This window comes from Triplophysa rosa, linkage group LG13 (assembly GCF_024868665.1).
Source record: "Triplophysa rosa linkage group LG13, Trosa_1v2, whole genome shotgun sequence".
NCBI lineage: Eukaryota > Metazoa > Chordata > Actinopteri > Cypriniformes > Nemacheilidae > Triplophysa > Triplophysa rosa.
In genome coordinates, this window is record NC_079902.1 from 15,890,862 (window position 1) to 15,909,856 (window position 18,995).

General features: G+C 39.3%; 1 protein-coding gene across 8 annotated transcripts in view; it reads left to right on the forward strand.

Moving 5' to 3' along the window:
• The window catches only part of diaph2 (diaphanous-related formin 2), a 419,173-nt gene extending 402,756 nt beyond the window's left edge, over positions 1-16,417 (forward strand). For 5 of the 8 annotated variants that reach the window (XM_057348933.1, XM_057348932.1, XM_057348936.1 and 2 more), the window contains 2 exons: positions 10,475-10,496; positions 13,141-16,416. In XM_057348933.1, coding sequence (XP_057204916.1) covers positions 10,475-10,496; positions 13,141-13,276 — 158 coding nt within the window. In that variant the 3' untranslated portion in view covers positions 13,277-16,416. Of the gene's footprint in view, positions 1-10,474; positions 10,497-13,140 lie in introns of all 8 variants that reach the window. The other 3 variants (XM_057348937.1, XM_057348938.1, XM_057348934.1) reach the window with 2 other exon arrangements.
• The last annotated feature ends 2,578 nt before the right edge of the window (positions 16,418-18,995 follow it).

Sequence of the window (18,995 nt, forward strand, 5' to 3'; positions counted from 1 at the left end):
TGTGTGTGTGTGTGTGTGTGTGTGTGTGTGTGTGTGTGTACGTGTAGGCCACTTGGGGTAGCGTGTTAACCAGAGGAGCAGCCGGTCCACCAGATGTTCCCTCCCACAGTGGACTTGTCACATAGGGACCTTTGGTCCTTTACCTGCTCTCTGCTTTAGGCCTTCATCACTGGAGATTTTCTGTCCCTGAATCTCCCAGATATGACTGATCATTGTCCAACCACTGTCAGATATTCAAATGTCAGATATTTGACATTTTGACATACAGCATTTATGTTTTGGGAATTTATTATAGGTGTTGTAAATGTAAAAGATTCATATGTCCCTAGGTAGATTTTACGTTTTCCTTTGGTAATGCCCTAGAAAACATGTTGCTGAAGGTCATAAGCCCCACTGGCTCCTGATTGGTTGTGAGATTTATGAGGCGGACGTGAGTCCTATAGGGAAAGGTCATATCTACAGGTAACATGGGATTCACTGTGCTGCAGATACGTTGTGAGATTATGAAGCTTTATGACCCTTATCATACTGCAGATTGTGGTGGTAAAATTGATGCTGAAAAATGTTGGGCACTGTCGTTCACTATAATTTTTAAATGAAAAAGATTCTCTGATTATATCATCATCAGTTTGTTCAATAGAAGACTATTAATCTTTTTTCCTGTGCTCTTTTATTTAAAAGGTACAAAACTGCAGTTCCTGTATTTTATTCTCCCCACAGGCCATCAATCATTCAGCCGTTTGTAAACATAAACTTGAACCAATTTACATCAACTTTGAGTGATAGAATCGGACATTTTCCAACAGACAAAGAAAATGAGGGGAAAAGGTGTTGTTTGTCAAACCAGTTCGAGGCATTTTGACATCCGCATTTGTATGACTTTTAAAATGCGTGACGGGCCCTCTCCCCAGTTTTTTTGGAACATAAATGGCTCCCCTCCATAAAAGAAACCAAAATGAGTTACAAATTGCTAGTAAATTATTTCCTGTTCTTGTGGATAATAGGCTACCTTGTGAAGACTTTGATTTCTTTTCCTCTGTGTTTATTCAGCCATCTCTGTGCAGCTCTGCTGGAATCCATATTGATACCTGTCAGGCAGTGTTGCTGGGCAGCGGGGAAAAGGGGGCTGTGAAACTAGGGGAAGGGGAGATGTTGTATGGAGGGCATATCTGTCAGATCTGATGACTTAACCCATGCTGTGATGTGAAGGGCACTGTCAGGAGATGGAGGAAAGCCAGCACAGGTATGCCCAGTGTGTACACTGTCCTCGGGCTGGAACTGGCTGTGACACCCTGGTGGATCGGTAAGAAGGGAGTGGAAATCTCTCTTGTGTAATGTGCTGACAGGAAAGATCCGTCCACTGCAAAGCCCTAATGTGAAGACTCATCCTGGACTCATAAATGAGTTTTCTAGATGGCAGAGTTCGGTCTTGGAGTTCCAGGATTTTATTGTTGATATAAATTACAGTAGGCAGATACTACACCAAAAAAATAGTTGGGATTGTATAGAGGGTGTTGGTAGAGGTTGCGCTAAGAAAATCATTATCCGCTTTGACATAGCGATGCACTGATATATCGGCCAATAATCGGTATTGGTTGATAAAAGCAATTTTTCACTCTATCAGTCGATAGTTCAAAAACAGAAGAGGATCAGGGACGAAATATCGTGTCAATCAAAAGAGGACAGGAAAATGCAATGAATTTGTGCTCTGTATATAGACAATTATAAGAAACATCACCAGTTTGATGTTCAACATCAATAGTCATTATATGAATTATTAACATTTAGAAAGTAAAGAAATATTTCATCTTCAGAATTGGTATAGGCTTTGGCAGATATCAATCTGAATAATTGGCTTTCGGTATCGGTGGAGAAATGTAGTGTCGGTGCATCTTTACTTTACATTAAAGGTTTTTTGGCTTTTTAAATGTTTCAGCCCTTTTTAACATTCTGACTGCTAGAAGCACCTTTTAACCGTCTAAGTATTTATAAAATATGGAAACATAGTATAACATATAACTTTTGAACTATTCAGAACTATTGGCTGATGAAAAATGTGAGATAGTTTTTTTAATAGCCTACCAATGAAACACTATTTCCTGTTTGTGCAGCCTCTAAGCATCAGATGTTATTACGGGCTACACTACAGGCTTTGTGGATTTAGGGAGGACTGTTGGTGAAACTTTAATGTTAATTGATCCCAGGGATAGAAGGCAGACACAGGTGTGTAGCCGCAAGGCAGGGCTGCCAATAAAGGCCGTTTTGGAGAAGGGCCGACAGCAGGACCAGTGGCTGTAGAGCTAAAGTGCCACCAGCAGGATGAACCATTTTTGTGTCAGCACAATCTTATTGCAGAATGTTAGTTTTGAGCATTAATGGGCACCAACGGTTCCAGCAAATAAAGCATAGGTCATTTTGCTTTCAAATCAAACACTATGAGAAAAAAATGTAGATTGTGCAGAGCATGTATTTTTTTTGCAGCATATTCACGTGTTGACCGCACGCATATCAGCGGCAAGTGTGAGTCTGGTGCTTTATCTCGCCCGCTCCCTGAAGCACGCCTCGTGTAACAACGTTATTACCGGGAACTTAATCAAACCCACTAACAATAGCTCACACTGACAGACATCCAGGCAGCTGGTGCATAATGCTCTGTGAATATTCAGAGTGGCCCAGCAACCCCGTCTGCCCGCTTAATCAAGTTCTCCTGGTCACCTGGGGAACAGGAAGCAAAAGGTGAAGTGAGGCAGCACTGCTTATTGAAACTGTAGCCTTACACTGAGACTGAGAGTGTGAACAGGATGACATGATGCTGATGAATAATACAGCATAGCTGTATCTGCATACACCCTTTAAAACTATTTTTATTTCATTTTTTTTATATACAGTATACAGTATATAATTAAGAAACAGTTGACTGGGGCACCATTGCGAGTGTATTGCCTTCGCTCTTATATTCATAGGACACAAAATAACGCAGTTTGTGCTTTTTATTCTGTAGGAATAAAGAGCTCTCCGCAGGACATCAATCATTCAGCTGTTTGTGAACACGAACAAACACGTTTATTTAAAATGATGCTATTTCTGTTGAAATAAAAAAAGGAATCAGATGGAGGGAATCAGTCAGAGAGATGGAGAAGAGGGAACCAGAGACCATGACATTGGAAGTGAATGGTATACTATTTTCTTTAAGATGCCACATTTACAGTAATTACAGTAGAGCAAAGGACACTGATATATCTCGCATAGCATCATGGCTGTATTCTTTTTACTGTTTTTGTTGTCCTGTTATTATTGTCTTGTTTGGGCAAGCTCAGACCCATGCAGCTCTATTAAAGAGTAATGTAGAACCTTGGAGAGACCCTGTGTACCGCACTTAATTCGGGAATGCTGACTTATTTATAGGTGTTGGAATCGTGTTGTTTGCTTGTTTTATTGAAAAGCTTGCGGGTAAAGTGGCGACAAGCTAGCATGCGAGCGCGGTCTCTGAAGGGCTCCCCTGCAGAAATCTTCTTCCCGATAAATAAGTCAGTGTTGATGAATCTTTAATTCACATGAAATCCATTGTCGCCCAGAAGGTCTGCGGGGACGTGTCGTAATGCCACGCGCCCAGCAAAGCAACCAGCCCCCCAGGTCAAACAAACCCCTCGTAGTTGGCATTCTGAAAGAGAAGCTGTTGTGGTCCCCGTAATTAGCTCTGTATGCGCATCTACCGAATAACATAACAAAAATGGTTTAAGACTTGCAGTCATGTGACATCTGGCTCTGTTGTATTTCACCTTCATGGCGGCATCAGTACAGCCATCAGACTGATTTAGTGCAAGACTGTCACTTTTCATACGCCGTAACCTATAGTTAGGAGAAGCACGCACAAAAAAAAATGTAAACCCTGCGGTTAGATAGAAAAGAGCTTGTACTTTTGATGCCTGATGGGATAGAAGCATGAAATAGCAAGAACGAGAGGCACAAAGGGAAATGCAAGCAGAAGAGAGAAAGGAAATGGCCAGGTTAAAGCAGTAATTCACGGCGTTCAAAACAGAGCAGTGTTCTCTTTTGAGAGTTCGACACGTCCAAGAATAAGAGAGAACGATGAAGAACATGGACCACCAGTGAACGTATTTGCTCTACACTAGAAAGTTCTTTCAAATGAATAATTCAGAAGCTAAACTCACTCCATCCCTAAAGCATATCACTCAATCCGTACTGTTCACAGAGCAGGTCAGGGGCTCTCTGTGAAAATAGCCCTTTATGATCTTCGTGCTCTTTTGGGTCGAGAAGACATCTAAAGAGAGTTGAGTAAATAAATAAAGAAGGTGCAGCATGTTTTATTTAAGTTAAGGTCTGTGCTTTGTATTCTCAGACTAAGCAATCCTGACCACAGGATTAAGAGAGGGACTTCTGTTTGGTTTCTGAGAAAGTGATGTTACTTTAATGACCGTCTGTCTCGACTGGCTGCAGCTAAAGAAACCTTCCCAGCTGAATCCTCTCCTCAAAACAAATGTAGTTTATGAAAGTATGAAAGTTGTTCTAAGGAGCTCGGTGTTTTTGTCTTTTTGTAATCCCTGACTGGCTCGATGATGGTGTGGGCTGTACATCATCATCACTTGTTATTTAGACAAAAATGCAGTATGATTATTACAGTCAAAAGCAAACATGTTTTGGAAATCAATTTGAATAAAGACATAATTTTAACAATAATCATTCATATATTAATGATGCATATTAAAATGAATAGATCCTACTGATACGCTTATCCAAAATAAAAAATATTATTTTCCAAGCACCTAATGTATCTAAGCACAGTGCACAGTATTATGTATAAATGAAACGAACAAATGAAAATATTGTTTTTAATATAAATAATAAATAATAGATACATAATTCAAAATAAATCAAAAAAAGAATTTAAATATAAAATTAAATATAAACAGTAGATAAAATACAGAAATAAATAAAAATAAATATTTAAAATATTGAATATAAACAATACATATGGCTTTCTTCATAACAAACCAATTATGTATAAATATGTAAAAATTAAATAACCAAATAAATAAAAATGTATAAACAATAAAAAAATTATCTATTCAACATAAATATATTCTTCCTTAACAATTCAGTGTATACAGAAACCATGGCTTATAGCTTTCAGGAATTGGATTGTTTTAATCTGCAGTTCTCTTATGATACTATGATACTTAACCTCTTATGAGTTTAATTTGAAATTCTAAATGTTTACTTTCATATAGTCAAAGTGAAGATGTTTTTAAACTGCAATGCAATAATGGTTGCTAATTTAGTATTTTTCATTTTTTACCCCCTTGTTTATTTCATTGAAGGAAAGACTCTGTTTGACAAGCCCGTGTGACCTCCTTAGCTGCTCCAGGTGGCGAACTTTCCCGCCTCTGAGAGTTTCCCACTAAAGTAATGTGTGCTGTGATTTTTTCTTCCTCTAGTTGACTGTATGATTTGTTGAATCACTCATATTCCAGCATCTGCGTCGTCAGTTCTGCTGTTGCCACTACGGCAAGTCGAGTGATTAAGATCTACAAATGGCATCGTGAGACCTTGTTAGCAGAAAGAAGCTTTATCGCTTCCATCCATCCATTTCTCCATCCCACCACTCATCACTACTTCATCACCCTCATTTCCCATTTTATGACAATCTCACCTACATCCGATTTTGTGATTTATTACACGGTCTCCATCTGGGTTTGTGCCATCGATGATTGCTTTTAGACAGCATGGGTTCCCCGAAAGTGTAAAAATTGTTGTTTATCTGCGTACGGATAATCTGTTTTTACATTATCATTCAGTATTTCGAATGTCACAGAGTAATTATAAGATGCTGTTTTTTATAGATGCAAGATTCATAGAGCCCTATTGTAGCTGTGCTACACTTGGAATACTTTGGAAGCATACTTAGGTGGGACTTTGCAACATAGGATCCTTGTCTATTGTTTTTTGCCATTGTAAATATTGTACAAGTAAATTGACTATTTAGTAGCCTACAGTATGAAGACACCAAAATAACAATAAAATAGTACACTAAGTAATAAGTGATATATGTGCTATCCGTTCTTGTAAAGCATCAGTCTCCATCGGTATGTGTATACACTACAAGTGTGTGTGTGTTCAGCATTTATTCAGTGTGATGTTTATCATGTGAATTTATAGAGCTCTCCTCTCCGTGCTGATGTGACATCAGATTTAATGGAGGCGGAGACCAGAGACATGCCTGATCACTCATGTCTCCTTCGGTCAACGTGGCGTTTCTCACTCAATCGTTCCTCTGGATTCATCCAGAACACAATTACATTTGAAAGGCGAAATAGGATTGAAGAATCTATCGATCTGTGTTGTATCAACACTATCCATCTGTGTTTATCTTTCTATCTGGCTTCCCCATCACAGACGGCTTTTTTTTGCAACCACACCAGGCATTTTCTTTCTTTCTTTATTTAGTGATCCATCAGCCTATTTACCTTATCATGCTGCCAAACCGTCCATTTACACTTCCATCTGTCTGTCAAACAATATCGTGCTATCCATTTGTCTAACTATCTTCTCTGTGTACTTGCCCCACTGTCAGTCAAAGCTCTTCCATAACCGTGCGTTTTTTCTTCTGAGTGGGCTTGTCCTGGTGCGCTTGTGATTCATGCGCCCCACCTCCGCATGCATGCTTAATCACAGCCGATACTTCACTGTCACTTGCACTTAAGTGTTACGGGTAAATGACATTTACATTTGTCCTTTCTTTATATAATGCACAATAACTCCACCTCAGTATACCAGAAGCCTATCCAAATGCTCATTCTATTGGCAAAGCCAGCTCTCTACTGGGTCACTATCAGTCTTGAAGGTTCAGTAGGGTGCCTGGGGCCTAACACATGGATTAGCCAAACACCTTCCCTAGTTTGGCCCCAATGTTTTAGCCTCCCAGCATGTTGAAAACACCCCATACCAAGAGATACGGTTTGCACACCTGCTCAGTTTTAGAACTAATTGACACTAACGACATAACAAACATACATGAAATAGCTTTAAAAGACTCCAAGCATCTTTTTGGTGAGATGATGAATGCTGAGCTTTTGCCTGCAGCATTAGAGAGAATAAGCCATGTTGCTATTAGTGCACATTTGCCTTCCCACAACGCTGCCGAGGTGATGATTAGCATCGCAGATTTGCCTCGGGGCTGCGATCTATTGGAATGCGTTTTTGTGCCTTTGCTTCCCAGCTCCCTTTTTTGGGTTTCGTTTTTGGCGTTTAGAGCAACATAAAATTCTGCTACTTTTTCTATTCTCTGTTTTTAAAACCCAGCTGGTCCGTAAATCAAAAACTTTCTTGTCCACTTTCCTAATAAGACAAGGTCCCCAAAAAACATTTGGCAACTGTGCTTTCTCATCACATAGGCTAGGCCTGCATAAGGAAGAGGAAAAGACACAAGACCATCCTACCTTAGACGCCAACCGTAGTTTCTTATCCGCTGGTGTTACAGAGTTGTCAGGGCCATCCCGCTACAGAGATAAACTATTGCCTCGCTCACTCCTCTAAAAATAAGCATTTGTTTATCGACATGTGTAGTGATTTCCAGCTCTCCTGCGCCGTATTGTGTGCCGAGCTGTCAAGAAACATTACTCTAAGGCCTGGCTCTCCTTTCAGCTCCGACCGGCCAAGAGAGAATGCAGGACAATGCAGGGTTCTGGACGGCATCCGGTTAACGAGACTTCAGAGAACTCGGTTAACTAAGAGTGTAGTTCTTGCTCTTTACTGATGGGCTGAAACTTTAACTCTTTAAGGGAAAAACAGTGAAGGGCAGCGCGGATATCAAATAACTGGGTCATTTATCCAAGGTGGCGAGTGAACATGTCTAAATGAAGCCTGGCTTTGATTGAAAGCCATGTTAGATGAAAGACTGAGGCGCTGGATTAGCTAAACTCAGATCTTCGCTGACCAAGTTTGGCATATTTTTTGATTGCTGCCTTACTTCATTATTTTGATCATTTTGGGGTCTGACAAACTGTCAGATTAGACATTACACGTCTCCCGTTTGTTTAGAAATGATTCTGGAGAGATTTAGCGAGAAGGCACGCCAGACCTCAAGCTTATCAGAGCTCTTTTCCATCTTGGTTTGATGAGGAACTTGTGTTTGCTCTTTCTGTTAGTTGATCTGCAGTGGCTGGCTCGAACAAATGCTCAACACTTTCTCTAAACATGCGTAAGTTCAGCAGCGTGTGGGCACTTTTGAGTGGATTTGTAGTCTTTTGTTTGCTTTGGGTATGGCATGGAATGCTCTTAAGAGCTCAAATATCAATGTGGACAAAGATCTGGGATATCAGTGAGTACTTAAGATCCCCAATACTCAGTGGTTCAGTGGTTGGACATTTGCAGCTTCACAGAGAAACCTTGCTCTACTAAGAATTTTATTTTTAGCAAAGGTTTTTCAAAGTCATTAATTAAGTGTAGGTTAATGTTGATGTCAAATAACTATTCTTACCTTTTCACCAACAAGAGCTTTTTTCTTTATTTTAATGACTCATACCCACCGTTATACTTTAAGATAAGTTGTTTTTACACAACAACAACCTATTTTCCTGTACAGCCACCATTTCAAAATTATTGTCAGTATTGCAGAATTTACTATTTATAGGTATGTGTTTAGGTAAAAAAAAAATCATTCTGTGAACTACTGACAATATTTCTCTCAAATTTCAAATAAAATTATTTTTCTATTTGCATTTATTTTCAGAAAATGAAAACTGGAGAAACAGGTCAAAATAACAGAAAAGATGCTCTGTATTTTTTCACACCTCAAATACCGCAAAGAAGTTCATAATCACTTTTAATAACAGTAATATTTGGACATTTATTTAGAAAAAGTTATGTGATAACCACAGTTTTCATGTGTCTTGTCATGCTGGTGGATGACTTTGTCACTCGTGAGGTTTGATTTCGTTGAAATTTGGCTGTATATGCTCTTCACACATGGTATACATTACTCAAATAATTTTGCTTCAAAACCAGGTAAATAAATATAGGCTGTTGGGTTGTCTGTGTCTCTGAGCTCTTTCCGTTCTCTTCTGGCTGTGACTGAAGTAACCTTCACAACTGAATCTACTCCCTCCTCAAAACAATTACTCTTTAGCTTTGAAGGAAACCTTGCTTCGTGTAACTGAAGTTTTGTTGCGGCAGCCTCATAACTTACAGCTAAGAAAATAACATACCTTTACATCCTATTTATATTTCCTGTTTCTAGTTCTAGTGCTCCATTACACATAAAGCTTTAGTATGGCAAAGGAACGGTGAAGATGAGAAGATTAGATAGAGTCTCTCTCTCTCTCGCTCTCTCTCTCTCGCTCTCTCGCTCTCTCTCTCTCGCTCTCTCGCTCTCTCTCTCTCTCTTCATTCTCTCCCTCCAGTCTCTCTCTCTCTCTCTCTCGCCTCATCGCTCCTCTCTCTCGCTCTCTCCTCACTCTCTCGCTCCTCCCTCTCCTCTCGCTCTCTCTGCTCTCCTTTCGCCTCTCTCTCTCTTTCTCTCGTCTCCTCTCTCTCCTCTCCTACTCTCTCTCTCTCTCTCCCTCTCTCTCTCTCTGTCTCTCTCTCTCTCGCTCTCTCTCTCTCTCTCTCTCTCTCTCTCTCTCTCTCTCTCTCTCTCTCTCTCGCTCTCTCGCTTTCTCTCTCTCTCTCTCTCTCTCTCTCTCTCTCTCTCTCTCTCTCTCTCTCACCTCCCTCTATGGCCCACTAGCAGTAAACACTGCGTGTTGACATATGGCCCTCAGAGATTTAATCATCTTTATTACATTTTGTTGCAGAAAAAAAATATGAAGCGATACGAGTTTGCACATTATGAGGTTGAAGTGTGTGTGTGTAGCGCTGAATGTAAACCTTTGCCTGTGAAAGTCTCTCCAAAACAACACATGCATTTTTTAAAATATATTCTTCAGTTCATTTAATATTCATTGCAAACATTTGTTATTCACTTGCATAATTACCTGTGTTTATTCACATACTGTATTTACAAGAGTGTTGATTGAAGCTTGTTTGTTATTCATGAAGCAAACCTTGTGCCAAAGAAGGCTACTGATGATGTAACGTCATGTAATTATAGGCAGATGACAGTAATGCCAAATCCATTATGTGGTTTAATCTCATTAGAAGAATGCACGAGGGGCCATCAGGGACCTATCAGTCAATCATACAGTGAAGGTGTTCAAGGCAAACGCTCCTCTGTGTGTGTTTACTAGCTTTTTAGTAATCTACTGTTGTCCTCCCTCTGTAACCCTTGGCCAATCCCATAATCACCCTGTGCAACAGATTGTTAGGATGTTTTTGATTACGATGGTCTCCGCCTCCCCAACATCCACTAAACACTTTGATCTTTAATCTTGGATTGCTCATATCTTATGTTCATTTTTGTGTATCGGTCTTTTTTTATTTCACATTCATCCTTTTCTTTTGTGCATTCAACCTACAGATGCAGCCTCTGGGAAAAGCAGGTAAAAAAACACATGACTTGCGATCAGCGCCATAGTTATCCTGAAATTGTCTGCTGGTGTATTTTTATTGTGGAAGTGAATGGCCATCCCTTAGAGAATAGCTTTATAATGTGTGAAGAGCTGGTGGTTGGTGTGATTGTTTCTGTAGATCGAGTATTTTAGATTGAAGGACCTGAGACCAGAAACTAAGAGAGCTTTTCAGCCCAAATTAAGAGATAGGGGAAGGTCTGTTCAAAGGCATCTTTTATAGTTTTGGTGGCTTGTCTTTCCCATCCATTTGTTTGAAAGATTCGTTTTTTTTCTTCAATCTGTTTGCCCCGTTTGTAGAAACCGTAAATCAAATTTGAAATAGCAGCCCTTCCTCGTAGAACTTCTTGAAAGTTTTTTGTTTTATCACCGCTGTCAATGTGTAGTTGCATTGCACGTTTGGTTTAAAGAGAGGGAGAGACTGAGCCCGAGGGGCCTTCGGGCATTTGGCTATTTGAAGTAGAAGTGGATGAAAGACTCAGCAATGATTTCGACTCATATTATGGGTTTCCTGCAAATGGAACATGCGGAGTTGAAAGGTCAACGTCCTTAACTTTCACCAATGCTGGAGGAAGTCATCCTGCTGAGAAATGTCTATTTTCTCCTTCCATTTGGGCTTTCAGGTTTTATTTATCTTTTCCTCCCTTGGCCGTAACTGCATCTCTTCTATCTCTTGGCAATACCCTCTTGTTATTAGCATTGTCCCTCCCCTGTGGTGAGTTTCCTTGTTAGGACAGATTTATACATCCACTGAAGCTTGAATTAAAAAGGCTCTAGGCAAACTCAAAAGGGGTTTTTCCAAGCACAAGACAGTTGGGCTTATAATCATCCAGCACGGCTTTCAACAGCACACTGACCGTAATAATAAAACAACGACTTTGCTTTATTTCACCTTACCGAAATTTAGTTTTCTAAAGCCGTAAAACATAAAGTGATTTCCGACTTGTTTTCTCACTAGTGACCTTGGCGAGCGGGCTGGACTTCAGTTTTGTTTAAAGTATGAATCCACCTTTACTGCCGTGCCCACTCGCTCCTAACTCATTACCTGACATGATAAATGGGGCCTGTTCCATTAAACTATGCCCAGCCCGTGGTGGCATGGGCACCTGGCACTGAGTAATGGCAGTTGCACGGGCAGAGCTGCCAGGGGTTGGTAGGAAAGGTGTGGTGGCTTAAGCATGGAGTTGGCTCTTGAATCCACAGGAAGAAGAAAGGTTGTCCACTTCACCTGCCAGATGGCCCCCGCCCAGCCTCTCACTACACCATGTTTGGAATGGAGAAGGCCTTTGTGTGAGCCATAATGGGTTGGCCTCTCTAGCCGGGTTTAGCTAACACCTTTAGTATTTGTCTCCATCATATTCCTCTCTGGCCTGGTTTCAAATAGAGCTACAAAGGATCTGCTAAGCAACGGCTAATAACCGACAATGACATTCCTGTAGTTTGTTCTCTTCTTGGAACATTAAACACAGTGCCTCTAAAATGCCAAAGCCTACTATGAAGTGTGCACGGCTAGTGTTAATGCAATGTGTTCTGAGTGTATGTGCCCATTTAGAGTCTCTTCTCCAGTCTGTGTTGTAATAGGTGGACAAGTTCTTGAGTACAAGACAGGAGCTGAATTGTGTTACTATGTTACCAGACATGAAGCAGCTGATTTCAGATCTGATGTTGCTCTTGTAATGTCTAACCTGATGCTTTTTGTTTTGCCTGATGTTGTTTCCACCTTTATGCTAGGATGTTTTTTATTGTAGTTTTCTTTATAGCTGTCACGATACCAAATTTTCACTAAACTATTATCGTAGCCAAAAGAATTCACAGTAACAATATCTATTAGAATAGATTTTATTTTTTAAATGTTTTCATTTTACATTTTATTATTTTATTTTCCTTTTTTGGGTGATAAATCACACACAATATATGGGTGTCGGAAGGTGGAAAATAATAAATATAACAATAAAGTAAAATATTTAGTCAAATAAATATAAAGTAAAATATTTGATAGACGTTTCAGCGGCAACAACATGAACAAACGTTATGTGGCCCAAACTTAACTTTCGATATGAACTGAGACTTTCTTTTGTGATTGGTCTACTGCTTCGAGTGTGTGTTGAGATGTCCCACCCATTACCCTGTCCGTGTTCCAGGGGGCATGGTCAAAGTAAATTTTGGGATTCATTCACTAACCCAGGAAAGAGGTTTTGTAGTACCAACGAGCCATTTATTGTAGTCTTTAAAAAGTGATTTCTGTTAAAGAAAATATCCTCCTTTACTGTGAACTTTGAGCGACTCGGCAAATGTCGTTTATGCTCAAACAGCTATGCTACTTACTAACTAAATTTAAAGAAGTGAAATTTCATCAGACCTCCCATTTAATACAATTAATATACAATCAAATATTAAAATAAATATATAATAATTAAATATAAAATTAATTGTTATATTACTAGCCACACCGATAACCAAACACAGACACACACATAAGTTAACTTCGGGCCAGGCACGTGCATCCGATGAAACGGTCTATAAGATAAAATATTTTTATTCCCTCCTTTTGTGTCTGGTCTGTCTCATACTGTCCACTGACTCTTTTCCATTTGTCTCATTCTCTTTCTGTCAACAGACAACCGTCGCACTGGTTTGGAAAGATCCCGTTCACGCCACAATGCAAACCCTATGGTCCGATGATCGCTTGCCGGCTAAGGACAAGCTTCGCCAAGTGCCAAAGACCCAAGAGTGGGGACAGCCAGGAGGGTTGAACAGGGATGGAGAGAGAGCCTACAAAAGCCCCTGCCGGAAAACCCTCCCTTTTCAAATCCATACCTACCCACACGAACATGCATACAGAACGAACCTCAAAGACGCGTGCCGCCGCTCAAACACTTCATTGCAGGATAACTGTGACCCTCTGTGAAGCCTTACATAAATATTGTTCCATTGCTCTTCTTGCATAAGACCCGTTCAATTTGGAGGTGTTTATTTGAGATTTTTCTGTTTGCTCGACTTTGTTTGTTTGTTATTTTCATGATTGCGTCGGTTCTGTTTATATCTCAGTGCATCTCACGACGCAAACTCCACTGATCTGGCTCACGTCCATCCCTCTATCTGCAAACATTCAAACGATTGGCTGCAGTTTGATCTCTCGCTATTGGATTTTTCAACGTGCAAACACGATCGTCTTGTTGACAACAAGCCAAAAGCGCCAGCGAGGACTGTGCAGTTCTGTATGCATATCATCCGAGGGACTTCATCGCCGCTTTGATTGAACAAATCCTTAGCTTGATTTGGTTGGCAGCACCTTGCTTTTTATTTCACATGACAGATAACATTTAGATGCCAAGTTTCCTCTCATTTCTACATCAGTCCCGCGACGTATAGTCTCTGATCACTGCCCTTTCATATATTACAGATCTGATGTATGTAGCAACATGAAAAAGCTGCTGATTTTTAGCAACAACGCTACCGTGTGTACACATTTGTGCCGTGCCAGATGCCGCAGGGTACCCGAGGTGGCTGAAAGTTATTGCTCTTTATCTACGGTAAACACTTGAAACGTTCATAGACATTTCGAGTCAAAGGGTTTTATTAAGGGAATCTGCTGGTGTGTGAAGCAAGCATGAATCAAAGCGATGCCATTCATTTCTGTTTTCAAGTGTGTCATAGGTGTTCTCTTGAGTTCAGCTTTTAGTTCTCTACTGTATGGAGGTAAGGCTAAGTGGGGTTTTTTTTACCTTGGCCATTTTTAAGAGCTCTCACATGTGCTACCTTTCTGCCCAACCACATTTACCTTTTGAATTTGTCGGATTCAAAAAGTCAGACTGGATTACTTTGCAAGACATGTCTGTGAAGTGATTGTTACTGTGGTGATTTTCACAGGGTTACATAACAGGTAAAACTCACTGTATTCTTCGCTAGCACCTGATCTCACAAAAAAGAATAACTAAGATAGTCAGACAGAATTAAAATGATTCAAAAGCTCTCGTATAAAACCAATCCCATCCGAGTAGAATTTCAGTATTCTAGAGATATACAACACAACCTGTGTGCTCAAAGCTAATTTTATTGGCAATCTTTCCTAATTTGTAAAATATGTATTTATTCACAGTTTGCCAGATTCAGCCTGAAGTCTTTGAAATGTGAGCGTTAACCAGATCCCGGTGCAAAGGAAACCGAATAGTGACATTAAAGCGATGTTCACGACGTGGTGGCTGTCTTCATGTGAAAACCATTAGTGAAGTCTCTGCCAGCTCCCCACACTGTTGCTTGTGGCGTGAGTAGTCATTTGCCATAATGTTTCATACCCCCCACGTCCATAGCACTGCAGGCAACTGAATGTAAAGTAGTGTCTTCTCTCTTACGGGTGACTGGAGTAATACTGCCTAACATTACTGGTACATGCCACACAAAAAGCATTTTCATCCAACCTCAATAGATGCTATCTTTGGTAGTTTTGTTTATGTAAGTGTACAGTGTAAGACGAGAACACCCATGCTTTTAAACAAAGCGCTGTTAGACAAGCTTTCTGCTTTAGTCTGTGTTTGTCATACACTCTAGAGTGAGGAAAGGTCGAGATGCAGCGTATCGCAATCCATTGATTTGCTTTTCTAATTAAAACTGCCCTTTGAATGCTTTCCAGCACATCACAATAGATGCTGCGCTGGGCTCATGCAGCTCTCACTACCAGCTATTTTAAACTCATGTTAATGGTAATTACAGCATCCACAGGCTTTTGGTGCAAACACCTCCAACATGTATTTTTATTTTCATGTCTGATCATTCTTAAACCCCAGTTACTTGCAGTATCTGACAGCCAGTACCAATGGTACCATTTAACAAAATATACAGTAAATGCTCGGGTGAAAAATATATAGGATGCTTACATTGTGTTAAACGTGCCAAACTTTTGTTATACTTATGCTTTTTTTTGTTATATTATTATTGTCATTGTTATTATTAGATATGAAGGGAGTGTAAGAGGAAAAAGCAGATCAGTTCAAATTTTTTTAATTTTGTGAAGCAAAGTGAAGAAGATTTATTTGAAACAAGAGGGATGAGCGGTAGCTTGCAGCGATGTATCTTCCCAGAAAATCAGTTTATCATGTCATCATTTTTACAACGCTAATGTCTATGACTTATTCTTCAAAATCATGTGTAATTTTTAGATGTTTTCCCCTAAGAAAAACATTGTTTTATACCATGCAATAATCTTTTACCCTCCATCTGTGATATTGGTGTTAAACGTGTGTATTACTATAGGCTAATATATGTGTCATGGGTATTTGATGAGAATATTGTAGAGGATATTATTTCATAATGCAGGTTAGAAGCTGCAGGTGACTTCATATTTAAGTCAGATCCAGTATAACACAGAGGCTAGAAAAGAAAATTCAATGTTACCAGTGCCAATCTGGGTCCTTTGCTGTGTCATTTATCCACATTTGCTCAATATGCTCAGTTCAGATTGTATGATGGTGCACTTTAATTTGTTAAATATAAACCTGGATCGCTCTTTTAATTTTGTGATTTCTTTTATTACCATTGCCAAAATAGACTGCTTGTATGTGTGGTAACTGTTTCTGACAAGTGATTCAATCTTCATTCTGTTCAATTTCTTCACCAACCTCTCTCATTCCTTGGCACTTGGAACTAGATCAGAGTTACATGAGTAAGAACAACTACAGCTGTCTCAGGACATTTTTTTTTTTAGGTAATGTAGGAATTCAGTTCCTTTTCCCTGACATTGTGTTTTATTGTCTTTTATGCGATTTATATTTGTAACGTCTTTGTTAATTTTTACCTGTAATTAAAAAAAGGTGAAAATGGTTATGCACACTGTACCCGAATATGTAACAGAATATCATACTAAATAATAACCACTTTCTCAAAAAAGGTCTTTTCTTGAGTGTTATTCTCTAAATTATTAATTAATGTCTTGATGCAAACACACTGTGCGTCCTAACTAGGTTGATCTGCATAGGGGTAGTTGACAACCGTATATGTGTCTTATGGTGTGACTGCATAAATTAAGAAAAAAAAACCTAAACAATGAAGATAAATCTCTCTTATGGCATTTTATATTTCAAATATAAATATAAAATAATATATTATTAACAGTTTGTTTTCTAAATTCTTGCTGTCACACCAAATATAGGACACGTACAGTATATTTGTCAACTTTGTAAGAATAGTAATTGCAACAAAATTCAACTCAATATGACATTATATTAAACAATAAAAATACATTCTGACTGGCTATGCTCACATCATGCAGTCTGTGAGAACAGATGAACTACTTTGTCACTTAAAACTGGTTGCATCACAGTATAACATTAATAGACAGCTAAATATTTATGGAAAATTTACAATAAAAAGCAAAAAAATGATCTTATGGTTTTGGGAATATAAAACCTAAATGCCAGGAAGAAAAAATGCATCTCCGCCTTGCTTATTCTATAGACCAGTGTTAAATGCATTTTTCAGTCGGCTGTAGAGACAAACAGCAAGTTTTTTTTCCTGCATTATGTCATATGAATAGTTTTATTCAGTTACTCAATTGAAGGGTTTGCAATGTATAACTACTGTCAGAAGGAGATAACAGCACTGTGACGTTTGTTTGAAGTGCTCAATTGTAGTGTTTGCTCTCTATCTTTGCTCGACTTCACAGTACATACGTGCATGATATTTTGTCAGTTGAATCCGACGGAATTATGTGCGGAGTCGTCGTTTACAAAGCTAACTATAAACTTCTCCACAATAACCTGCATTATTTGTATTGTTCTTTTGACAGCCGACATTTGGTTTCACTGTGGTTGGAGATGGAGAAGGCAATAATGCCCCTCTGTTCTCTGCCCCAATCTTTCTATGCCACCATCCTCCTTGTCTCTCTGTCAATCTGTGTCTTGACTTAGAGAATAGAAAAAGACACCTTTTTTTAAACGTGTGTGGGAGAATCTGAACTGTGCATCATTGGTTGTAGTCGGTACCATCCACCGGATTGTGCGGATATGGAAAGGTAGAAATGTTCACACTGCTAACTCTCAAAATTCTGTGTTTTTTTCACCCTGCAGCCTCTTAAAGGAGTCATATGACACAGCTAAAACAAATATTATGGTTTGTTTTAGATGTAATGCAATGTGTATACACGATTTAAGGTTCAAAAACGCTGTATTTTCCACATACCGTGCTTGTTTGTATCTCCTCTTTTCCCCGCCTCTCTGAAACGCACAGAACATCAGGTTCCAAAGCTTAATCTTAAAACTATAATTTACCTTATTAGTAAGTTTATTTATTTTTATTTAGCCTTGTTGTGCAAGTACTGTCGAGCTTGTGCAGAGGCTGCAGCTTTTGCCAGAGGGGAACTGGAATCCCCTGGTTGGGCCTGGGTTCTCCTGAGGGTTTTTTTCTCGATTGGAGTTTTGGGTTCCTCGCCACCATTTGCATACTGTTTTGCTCTATTTGCCTGGCCGGGGGGGCTGCTTTAGAATTTTAAAGTTTTACTTAATTAATATTGCATATAGGAATTTATAGTCTGTTTAATATTTGACCTGTGTTTCTCTCTCCTTTATCTTAAATGTGTGCTTTCACTATGCGTGTCTGTGTGTGTGTGTGTGTGTGTGCGTGGACATGTTTTATATCCCGGTGGGGACCTAAACCTGAATGCACACACATGGGGACTCGTGTCACAAAAAAGAAAAAAAGCTTATAAATTGTACAGAACAATATTTTTAAAAAATCTAAAAATGCAAAAAGTTTTCTATGATCTTTAGGTTTAGGGGTAGGGTTAGGGGATAAAATATACAGTTTGTACAGTATAAAAAACATTACGCCTATGCACTGTCCCCACAGAGATAGTAAACCAGACGTGTGTTTGTGCGCGTCCATGTGTGTGTCTATGTCTATGTGTGTTAGTACGTGTGCATATTGTGTGTGTGTGGAGTGTTTTGTATGTGGGTATGTCTGTCTTCTGTGTTTTCACCTTTTTCTTGTTTTTACAGGTATAACTTTAATTGTTTGGCTTATAGTCAATATGTCTCATGTACAGCTGCTTTGTAACAATGAAAATTGTAAAAAGCGCTATATAAATAAAGTTGAGTTGAGTTCAAAGCAATTGTACTGGGGGGGGTTGTGTGGGTGTGTATGCTTGCATGTATACAGTATGTCTTTGTCTGTGTGTGTGTGTGTGTGTGTGTGTGTGTTCATGTTTGTATATCCCGGTGGGGACCTAAACCTGAATACACACCAACACATGGGGACTCGTGTGACCGTGGGGACCAAAATTGAGGTCCCCAGGGGCAAAAAAGCTAATAAATTGTACAGAACAATATTTTTTACAAATCTAAAAATGCAGAAAGTGTTCTATGATCTTTAGGTTTAGGGATAGGGTTAGGGATAGGGGATAGAATATACAGTTTGTATGTGTGTGTGTGTGTGTGTGTGTGTGTGTGTGTGTGTGTGTGTGTGTGTGTGCGCGTGCGCGTG